Here is a 12,100-nt window from a genome sequence, read left to right on the forward strand (position 1 = left end):
ACTCAATGTTTTCTTCTTGGGGCTGTTATTTCTCTTGTGCATCTTTAAAGAGAAACAAAAGCCACCGATTTTTCCTACCAGTGGGAATACTGGTATTTGAGGTATGCCTCTCTTTTTGTTCAAAAACACAAAACCTTTCAAGATTTTCTAACTAAAATAATTTTAAAATTTTTTATGTTATTGTAATGGGAACACTTAACATGAGATCTATCCACTTAATAAAATTTTAAGTGTAGAATGCAGTATAGTTAACTATAGATACAATATGACAGCATTTTTCATGTGAAAATAGACTTCATGAAAGCTAACATAGTGAAAATAAACTATGCAAATGTGTATATGCATCAATTTATATTAACATATAAGAAAATGGACCTGTGACCAGTTTAGAGTCAACATTTTATAATCAATATAATATTCCCATGAATAAGATGATTATTAGGAGGGTGTTTATCACAGTTATCATGATTTTTTCAACTGTGTGCTATAACCTCATCACAAACAATATATTATAGTAATATGAACACTTAACAAATTACTATTTATGGTAACATCAATTAAATAAAAGCATATAAAGATTTATGTTCTACTATAATTCAGTGAACTCTCAAGGAAAAAACTAATATGTTATTGCATCATCATAAAAGTTGATATTTTGTGTGAATTCTATCCACAACTAAATATTTTTTCATATACATGTTGCTATTTTTTTAATTCTTAAGAACATCCATGGGTTTAAGAACCCATAATATTAATTCATCCATTTTCATCGTTCCTTTTCCAATTAATTTACACATACTCAACCTCCCACCATCCACCAAGAAATCAACATTTCATGGTATCAATATCAGATGCACATAAATTTAATGGAACCTCATTATAATGCCTTTTGTAACAGAACTGCATAATATTTTAGACCTTCTTCCACAGGATTTTAGATTTCAAAATGCCACCCAAATATTCCATTTTCAACTTATTATGCTATTTGTAGTATGTTCACCCAAGACTGATCCCCCATTGAGAGCGTTATAGTGGGGTTCCAGTTCTAAGCCATCCTTGGCTGTGCTGTCACAATAAGGAATGGAAGAAGTCGCACCATCCACACATGATGGAGCAGCTCGCGTGGTGCCTGCCACCTGCCCGGGGAAGCAGGAGCACTTGACTGTTTGTGACCGTTCTTCTATCTTGTTCTTATTACAGCATCTGTGGAGTGCCACCACCTCACAAGTTCCCGTTTTAACATGGTGAGCTGCACAAACAAAAACAAAAGATAAGACAACATTGAGAAAGCTTTGGACACTTCCTGCCACCTTTCTTTTTAATTAGCAGTACATTAAATATAGCTCTATAAGGCGTCCACCATGCATGAAACGAGAAATACAATGATGCTAACTCCATAATGCAGATCTGATTTCTTTTCTAAATGTGGTAGGAACATTTCTGTCAGTGAATGCTTGGTAAAGCAGGAACAATTAGTGACTAGATCAGAATAAGCTGTTAAAAGTCTGATATAGAGGCAATATGTGCCGTCATCAAAAACATATTTATTTGCATATGACTTTTTAATGCCTTTTTGTTGAATGTGTTAAAGTAAAATAAACCTCTGGCCGAGGTACCCTGCAATGGGACTGAGGCCAGCCCCATTCTCAAAGCGGGTGATTGCTGATAAAGCTTGTGTTACTCTAGGGGACAGTATGAGGACTAGGCAGGAAGTAGAGGCAGACGATGGACATCCACATCCTCAGTATTCTTCTGCTCAATTTCCCTAAAAATGAACAACTGCAGTGTTCTTGAAATTGCCACCATCTTTCTGGAAGATCCAGCCAGTCCCAGAACCCAGAGTCATTCCTTTCAATTTCACCTGAGTGGGCAACTGCCACCAAATGGTACCATGAACTTGGATAATTCATATCTGGCAGCCCATTGCCTGCAAACCCAGCCCAATAAGCTGTCAGGCTTCCGTACTCATTTTGTCAACCTTGAACAAGGCCACTGAGTGTGTTGGGTTAATGAAAATTTTGGACCTCACTCACTATATTATGATAAGATTCCAGTTTGTCTTCATTATTTTTTTTTTCAGCATTTCTTCTTCAAATAGTAATCCAACTGTGAAAGGATAAAACAAAACTTTTGCCTGCTAAAATTAAAAACAGCTTAAAATCAAACATTTGTTAAAAGATTATGCTTTCAGTAATTTTAAAAGTGTAACTCTTATAAAAACAGAAATTACAATGGAAAAGCAGGAGATCTTAAGCTGTTTAATGGCATAAACATATGGAGACCCATTGCAAATGAGATCAGAACATCATGCATTTATATTAATCTTCCCATTGAAGATGAGTGAAATGAATGTGCAGTAACTCAGGCTAAGTAGCTTGCTCAGATTTTTTTTTTTTTTTTTTTTTTTGGTGATAATACAAACTATACTCTCCAAATTGTTCTTTTTTTATATGCATGATTTTTTAAATTATACTTTAAGTTCTAGGGTATATGTGCACAATGTGCAGGTTTATTACATATGGACACGTGCCGTGTTGGTGTGCTGTACCCATTAACTCATTTACATTAGGTATATCTCCCAATGCTATCCCTCCCCCCACCCCACAATAGGCCCCGGTGTGTGATGTTCCACTTCCTGTGTCCAAGTGTTCTCATTGTTCAATTCCCACCTATGAGTCAGAGCATGCGGTATTTGGTTTTTTGTCCTTGTGACAGTTTGCTCAGAATGATGGTTTCCCGCTTCATCCATGTCCCTACAAAGGACATGAACTCATTCTTTTTTGTGGCTGCATAGTATTCCAAGGTGTATATGTGCCACATTTTCTTAATTCAGCCTATCATTGATGGACATTTGGGTTGGTTCCAAGTCTTTGCTATTGTGAATAGTACCACAATAAACATACGTGTGCGTGTGTCTTTACAGCAGCATGATTTAAAATCCTTTGGGTATATACCCAGTAATGGGATGGCTGGGTCAAATGGTATTTCTAGTTCTAGATCCTTGAGGAATCGCCACACTGTCTTGCACAATGGTTGAGCTAGTTTACAGTCCCAACAGTGTAAAAGTATTCCTAATTTCTCCACATCTTCTCCAGCACCTGTTGTTTCCTGCCTTTTTAATGATCGCCATTCTAACCGGTGTGAGATGGTATCATTTACATTTTTCTGATGGCCAGTGATGATGAGCATTTTTTCATGTGTCTGTTGGCTGCATAAATGTCTTCTTGTGAGAAGTGTCTGTTCATATCCTTTGCCCACTTTTTGATGGGGTTGCTTGTTTTTTTCTTGTAAATTTGTTTGAGTTCTTTGTAGACTCTGGATATTAGCCCTTTGTCAGATGAGTAGATTGCAAAAGTTTTCTCCCATTCTCTAGGTTGCCTGTTCACTCTGATGGTAGTTTCTTTTGCTGGGCAGAAGCTCTTTAGTTTAATTAGATTTCATTTGTCAATTTTGGCTTTTGTTGCCATTGCTTTTGGTGTTTAGGCATGAAGTCCTTGCCCATGCCTATGTCCTGAATGGTATTGCCTAGGTTTTCTTCTAGGGTTTTTGTGGTTTTAGATCTAACATTTAAATCTTTAATCCATCTTGAATTAGTTTTTGTATAAGGTGTAAGGAAGTGATCCAGTTTCAGCTTTCTAAATATGGCTAGCCAGTTTTCCCAGCACCATTTATTAAATAGGGAATCCTTTCCCTATTTCTTGTTTTTGTCAGGTTTGTCAAAGATCAGATGGCTGTAGATGTGTGATATTATTTCTGAGGGCACTGTTCTGTTCCATTGGTCTATATCTCTGTTTTGGTACCAGTACAATGTTGTTTTGGTTACTGTAGCCTTGTAGTATAGTTTGAAGTCAGGTAGTGTTATGCCTCCAGCTTTGTTCTTTTGACTTAGGATTGTCTTGGCAATGACAGAGAATGCCACAAAGATACTCCTTGAGAAGAGCAACTCCAAGACACATAATTGTCAGATTCACCAAAGTTGAAATGAAGGAAAAAATGTGAAGGGCAGCCAGAGAGAAAGGTCAGGTTACCCACAAAAGGAAACCCATCAGACCAACAGCAGATCTCTCGGGAGAAACTCTACAAGCCAGAAGACAGTGGGGGCCAATATTCAACATTTTTAAAGAAAAGAATTTTCAACCCTGAATTTCATATTCAGCCAAACTAAGTTTCATAAGTGAAGGAGAAATAAAATCCTTTACATACAAGCAAATGAGAGATTTTGTCGCCACCAGGCCTGCCCTACAAGAGATCCTGAAGGAAACACTAAACATGGGAAGGAACAACTGGTACCAGCCATGGCAAAAACATGCCAAATTGTAAAGACCATCGATGCTAGGAAGAAACTGCATCAACTAATGAGCAAAATAACCAGCTAACATCATAATGACAGGATCAAATTCACACATAACAATATTAACCTTAAATGGAAAAGGGCTAAATGGTCCAATTAAAAGACACAGACTGGCAAGTTGGATAAAGAGTCAAGACCCATCAGTGTGCTGTATTCTCACATGCAGAGACCCATCTCATGTACAGAGACACACATAGGCTCAAAATAAAGGGATGGAGGAAGATCTACCAAGCAAATGGAAAACAAAAAAAGGCAGGGGTTGCAATCCTAGTCTCTGATAAAACAGACTTTAAACCAACAAAGATCAAAAGAGACAAACAAGGCCATTACATAATGGTAAAGGGATCAATTCAACAAGAAGAGCTAACTATCCTAAATATATATGCACCCAATACTGGAGCACCCAGATTCATAAAGCAAGTCTTTAGAGACCTACAAAGAGACTTAGACTCCCACACAATAATAATAGGAGACTTTAACACCCCACTGTCAACGTTAGACAGAACAACGAGACAGAAAGCTAGCAAGGATATCCAGGAATTGAACTCAGCTCTGCACCAAGCAGACCTCATAGACATTTACAGAACTCCCCACCGCAAATCAACAGAATATACATTCTTCTCAGCACCACATCTCACTTATCCCAAAATTGACCACATAGTTGGAAGTAAAGCACTCCTCAGCAAATGTAAAAGAACAGAAATTATAACAAACTGTCTCTCAGACCACAGTGCAATCAAACTAGAACTCAGGACTAAGAAACTCACTCAAAATTGCTCAACTACATGGAAACTGAACAACCTGCTCCTGAATGACTACTGGGTACATAACGAAACGAAGGCAGAAATAAAGATGTTCTTTGAAACCAATGAGAACAAAGATACAACATACCAGAATCTCTAGGACACATTTAAAGCAGTGTGTAGAGGGAAATTTATAGCACTAAATGCCCACAAGAGAAAGCAGGAAAGATCTAAAATTGACACCCTAACATCACAATTAAAAGAACTAGAGAAGCAAGAGCAAACACATTCAAAAGCTAGCAGAAGGCAAGAAATAACTAAGATCAGAGCAGAACAGAAGGAGATAGAGACACAAAAATCCCTTCAAAACAATCAATGAATCCAGGAGCTGTTTTTTTGAAAAGATCAACAAAATTGATCAACCATTAGCAAGACTAATAAAAAAGAAAAGAGAGAAGAATCAAATAGATGCAATAAAAAATAATATCTAGAAGAAATGGATAAATTCCTGGACACATATACCCTCCCAAGACTAAACCAGGAAGAAGTTGAATCCTTGAATAAACCAATGAATAACAGGCTGTAAAACTGAGGCAATAATTAATAGCCTACAAACCAAAAAAAGTCCAGGACCAGATGGATTCACAACCGAATTCTACCAGAGGTACAAGGAGGAGCTGGTACCATTGCTTCTGAAACTATTCCAATCAATAGAGAAAGAGGGAATCCTCCCTAACTCATTTTCTGAGGCCAACATCATCCTGATGCCAAAGCCTGGCAGAGTCACAACCAAAAAAGAGAATTTTAGACCAATATCCCTGATGAACATTGATGCAAAAATCCTCAATAAAATACTGGCAAACCAAATCCAGCAGCACATCAAAAAGCTTATCCACCGTGATCAGGTGGGCTTCATCCCTGGGATGCAAGGCTAGTTCAACATATGCAAATCAATAAACGTTATCCAGCATATAAACAGAACCAAAGACAAAAACCACATGATTATCTCAATAGATGCAGAAAATGTCTTTGACAAAATTCAGCAGCCCTTAATGCTAAAAACTCTCAATAAATTCGGTATTGATGGAACGTATCTGAAAATAATAAGAGCTATTTATGACAAACCCACAGCCAATATCATACTGAATGGGCAAAAACTGGAAGCATTCCCTTTGAAAACTGGCACAAGACAGGGGTGCCTTCTCTCACCACTCCTATTCAACATAGTGTTGGAAGTTCTGGCCAGGGCAATCAGGCAGGAGAAAGAAATAAAGGGTATTCAATTAGGAAAAGAGGAAGTCAAACTGTCCCTGTTTGCAGATGACACGATTGTATATTTAGAAAACCCCATCGTCTGAGCCCAAAGTCTCCTTAAGCTGATAACCAACTTCAGCAAAGTCTCAGGATAGAAAATCAATGTGCAAAAATCATGAGCATTCTTATACACCAATAACAGACAAACAGAGAGTCAAATCATGAGTGAACTCCCATTCACAATTGCTTCAAAGAGAATAAAATACCTAGGAATCCAACTTACAAGGGATGTGAAGGACCTCTTCAAGGAGAACTACAAACCACTGCTCGATGAAATAAAAGAGGACACAAACAAATGGAAGAACATTCCATGCTCATGGATAGGAAGAATCAATATCGTGAAAATGGCCATACTGCCCAAGGTAATTTATAGATTCAATGCCATCCCCATCAAGCTACCAAAGACTGTCTTCACAAAATTGGAAAAAGCTACTTTAAAGTTCATATGGAGCTTGCTCAGATTTTTCTAAGAGAGAGCAAATCAAACATATTGCCTATCTCTTATCCTTCTATGTGAGACCAAGAAACTCAAGTGTAACATACAGTTTAGACATATAATCTTCAATAGGACCTTCAAGAGGCAGATACTATTTCTGCCACTATAGAAACAAATTGGAATGTTTTCTGTGTTTGATTCAAACACAAATCTAGCTCTATGAAAGCTAAAAAATAAGAGGCAGACTTCTGTGCCTATCCTCTCATACTCTGGGGGAATATTTTCTTAGCTAAGAATGAGTCAGTTTGTTTTAATTTGCTGAATGTTTTATATTACATTATACAAGTTAATATTCTGCTTTCTCTACATTTCTTTATTAGGTCACATTTTAAGTAAGTGAATACCATACATCAGCCATGGTCTTGACTACTGGAAACACAGCAATGAATAAGGGACACAATCTGTTCCTGCCCTCAAAGAGTTTATGTTTCTGAGGAGAAAACAAATAAAAAGCACCCATGGCAATAATTAAGGCAATGTTAGATTTTGAAGCTCCTTGAAGAAAATACAGTAGAGTAGAGTAGAGTAGAGTAGAGTAGAGTAGAGTAGAGTAGAGTAGAGTAGAGTAGAGTAGAGTAGAGTAATGTGATTCACAGTAATTTTGTAGGATGGGAATGCATATTTTTTCAAGTGTCATAGGAAACATCTCTCTTTGAGGAGATAATCCAAATCATGAGCTGAATAATGAAAAGGAAGTCTCTAATATGAAGATATAAGAAAGGAAGAACAAATATAAGAGCAGCAAATAACAAGGCCATGAAGTACAGGGAAGCGTGGTATGTCCCCAGGGCAGCAAAGATGGCCAGGGTGGCTGGAGTGTGGCTAAACAATTGAAAGTTTGAGGGAAATGTATCAGAAACATAAGCAAATCATGGAAGGGCTGGTATGCGATAATAAGGAGATTGGATTTTATTCTTCCTGCATGGGAAATCTTTGGGTAGAAATAGTATTACCTCATCTATCTATTAGAAGTTTACTCATGCTGCTCTTTAGAGATTGGGATGAAGAAAGCAAGAGTGGAGACCAGTTATGAAGAGGTGTAGGAGTCTCTGTGATCAAGGATGAGACTTAGACTAGATAACAACAGCAGAGATGGGGAGAAGTAGCAGCTTGGATATATTTCAATGTAGAGTTGATTTGATTTACCAGTGGGTAGAATGTGGGGCATGAGGGAAAGAAGAATCAAGAATTACCCCTAAGCTTGGACTGAGCAATGATAAGTTGATGGTTCTGATAGATAGAGAAGGCCTAGGAAAGAGAAATTTGTCGGAAGATGGATGAGGTTAGTATATCTGTACTTCTGTTGGGGCCATGTTAACCTTAAAAGATACCAATGCAGAGATGTAAATCAAGCAACAACATTTATAAAATAAAGCTCAGGGGAGATATTTGGGCTACAGAGATAGTCTTAAGTGATCTAAGCCTACAGATGGTATGTAAAGCCACGGACTGAACAAGATTACCGGAAAAGGTTTCTACCAACCAGAAAAAGAAGAAAAAAGAACAGTCAGTCTAAAATCTAGATCTGAAATGGGGAAACAGCAAGAAAACTGATAAGGAGCTGCACAAAAGGTAAAAGGATAAAGAAATGTGTCTGTGAAGGAATGAAGAAATAGAAGACAAAAGAATAAAAGGCTTCAAAAAGGAGACATTGATCAGCTCTGTAAAATGCTGTTGAAAGGTCCAATTGAAAGAAGAGAAATAATTGTCCATTTAAAAAGTAATACAGTGTAGTGGCCAAGAGTATAGACTCCAAAATCCGAGTACCAAGTTAAAATCTAAGTTCCTCCTAATAACTATTTGATCTTGGTATGTTATCTATTATGCATGGGCAGCTGAGTTTTTTTCATGTCTAAAAGAGGGATATTAATAGCACAATCTTCATAGAATTAACTGAGGATTAAATGAATCATGTATCAAGTGTTTAGGACACTGCCTCCCTGTAGCAGGCACTTCTGTAAGTGTTAGTTGTTTATACTGCTGTTAACATTTGATGTTGTTAAAAATCATGTTAGTGGCATGAAAAAAAATAAAAACATTATTGAAGTAAGTTTAGTAGAGAAGGAAATTTAAGGTTGTTATAGTTATAAAAAGTCTTTCAAGGAGTTTTTCTGGGAAGGGAGAAAGGAAATGAAGCAAGAACTGGAATGAAGCATGGGGTCAAGGGAATTTTTTTAAATGGATGCTTTAAAAGCATGCTTTTTTGATGGAGTGATCTAGTAGAGAGGGAAAATGACAACACAAGGGAGAAAATAGATCATTAACAAATAATTTTCTTAAGAAAGAAAAGTAAATTGTGATCCAGGGCACCTGGGGGGTTAGCATTAGATTTGTGTGAGGACACAATCCATTTTAACAAGAGGAAAGTGGGATATGTAGGTACAGAGTCAGGTGGATGTGAGTGGATTCGGTGGTGAGAGGATAAGGTAGTTTCTTATCTGATTTCATCTACTTTTCCTATGAAATATGACAGCCCTTGGAGAAGAAAAAAAGAGGGTCTGAAATAGATACCTAAGAAAGAGGAAAAGTGAATTTACCAGGAAAGAGTGGTAGGAATACCTGACAGGGAGTTAGCTGATGCACACTGTAAATTGCAGAGAACACAGCAGAATGGAAGATGGAATGAGATTGCAGAGCAGAGTAGAGATAAACATCTCTGTGATGATAGATTTCTGGGGATGCTTGGACTTTGAGAGTGATTTAGGGAAACAGGGATGTGAGTCATGATGAGATTACTCCTCTAAATCTCTGAATGGAAGCCAGGGAAAGATGATAATGGCTTCTTCAGACAGTGACATTAGTAGGCAGATCACTAAGCTGAGATAGCTTCTGGGAGAACATTATGGTGGCTGGGGTTCTGTTCTCTTCCACAGTCCTATAACAGCCAGGAGCACATGGTAAGTTTCCCCTGACCTCTCCTCTGAGAAAAGAGGCACCTTTCTGGCACCAAGGCTAGTTTCCTTCTTTATTTCAAGGAGATTTTATTGTATGTTGAAAAAGAAAGAAGTGAAAACTCATCTGTTTTCCATTTCCATGCATAATCAAAATTTGTTTCTACTTTGCCTGACTAAATAAATAAGAGGACAAAGTAACTGTGGCAGTCATTAGTCCTGTTGACCAAGTATGTCTGGTTCTCTCCCTTCTGGACAAAGGTTGTACTGTACTTGTTCACTCCATTTAATTTAGATGTAAGGGCATGACTTGCTTTGTCCAATGAAATGAAAGGTAAAGTAACATGGGCCACTTATGAGGAGAAACTACTAATATCAATTCTATACGGAAGCTTTAAGAGCTACTGTGTAATTCAGCATGTTTCTCCCCACCAGCCAGAGCAATCAATTATGTTCTTGATAGTGGAGGCCATGGCAATCTGAATCCCCAACTGAAGAGACATGGAACAGACTCACCACAGATCATGATGGGCATAGTGAGAAACAAAGCCATGTTGTTATAAGCCTCTAAAATTAGGATGTTGTTTCTTACTGCGACCAACTCAGCCTACTATAACTACAAGGTAGTACTTTCACTGCTTCTCAGATTGTTCAGGAGGGTACACTTTCCAAATGCATTAGTTGGAGAATAAGTCAGTGAAGCATGATATCTCAAAGCCCGAATCATCCTAGCTTATTTGAGCCAATGCAGACTCAAAATGAAAAAGAAAATATTTAAATATTTATATAATGTGAGGGGTTCTGAGAAATTATTCTACAATGGGATAATGACATGGTTAAGTTTGGCATGCCAGAGCTGTGGTGAAGAAAATGTGACTCTTTCTTCTTGGAAGACAAAGGAGGTGAAATGATGATCACAGTGCACAATGGAGAGAAGGGAAAGAGAGGTATGCCCTCCTTCAGAGAGCATGATGCTAGATGTTAGGAGATTAATAGTAAAGTTGACCAGGAAGGGACAAATGGTAGCCTGATAGATGCAGGGCTTTCCTGCCCTGTGCTTTTTTTTTTTCACTGCCTATGAATAAAATGTACAAGCATGCAGGTTGACTTTCCTGGTGAGAAACGAACTTTGTAAAAACCTCTTTCAGCCTTTGTCCTTTTTATTAAAACTGAAGGTGTAAAACTTTTTGTGGGGAAGAGAAGAGAGGTAACCTTTTAAAAATAGAATAGATGATAGATACAGATAGCTAAATATATAAATAAAACAGATGATAGATAGATAATCTTGTGCTCAAAAACTTTGAAGGCATTGGTAGGAAAAATATCAAATAAATAAATAAATATATACATATATACATATATATATGCCAGTAAATATGTCAAGTGAAGTGAGATACTTCAAAGAGGGAAATTAGCCTAGCAGGATTTGAACATGAAATATGCATGCATAAGTTTAGTTTTCTTATGCGTCTGCTGTATATCTTAAAGTCTTGCTATGATAACCAACTTCTTGTAGACAAAGACTAATTTTTCATGTAAACTGCTCAGTATGTGGTATGTGTTTAACAAATGGTAAACAAGCAATTTAAGAAGATAAAACTAATTCCTGTGGTTTTTCTTTAAAAGGTTAATGAGACGGTAGGAAATTCAAGCAGTTACTAGAATTCTCTACACAGATTCAGACAGAGCTTGTGATAAACTAACCTAATCGAATATTAGTGCTTTCCAAATTAACAAAATAGGCTTCACAGAAGATCAGTTAGCATCATATTAAAATGATGTAAGACCCCCTGGAGAAGATTTAAATGAAAAAGAACAAACAAACAATTTTCTTCATGTCACAATTCCCAAGTCACACACACAAAAAAAATCTGATATTTTTCCTCCATGGATGTGATGCATAAACACAAAGTATTTCCTCCTACTTTTTTGTGAAATGACAGCAAAGACATATAGATTTCATTAAATTCTCGTGAAATGGGGATACAAAGTCTTACCCAGCTCTAAGTGCTGTCTTCCAAGGTTATGGCCCTTATGTTTCATTTCAACAATAGGACCTTTGGCTCTATGGTGCCCCAGAAACACGGCCTTAAGATACTGCCTCTTAATCATATCTTAGATTTCTAAATATTTTCTGAAGCTATTATGACTGGCATATTTTGGAACAAAGTCCCATAGGCATTTTACCAAAACCTTTGCTTCAAGCTGCTATTTTTATGTAGTGAAACAAACTTATCCATAGAAAAGAAAATCAAATTAAATGACATTTGATTTATATAGGCATAGATTTTTCTAAATTATATAT

General features: G+C 37.1%; 1 protein-coding gene across 1 annotated transcript in view; it reads right to left on the reverse strand.

The window, feature by feature from the left end:
• FAM19A2 (family with sequence similarity 19 member A2, C-C motif chemokine like) overlaps window positions 1-12,100 on the reverse strand; it is a 523,015-nt gene that overhangs the window by 44,042 nt on the left and 466,873 nt on the right. The window contains exon 3 of the mRNA XM_025402024.1: window positions 1,097-1,249. Coding sequence (XP_025257809.1) covers window positions 1,097-1,249 — 153 coding nt within the window. The remainder of the gene's footprint in view (window positions 1-1,096; window positions 1,250-12,100) is intronic.

The sequence above is a fragment of the Theropithecus gelada genome, chromosome 11 (genome assembly GCF_003255815.1).
Source record: "Theropithecus gelada isolate Dixy chromosome 11, Tgel_1.0, whole genome shotgun sequence".
NCBI lineage: Eukaryota > Metazoa > Chordata > Mammalia > Primates > Cercopithecidae > Theropithecus > Theropithecus gelada.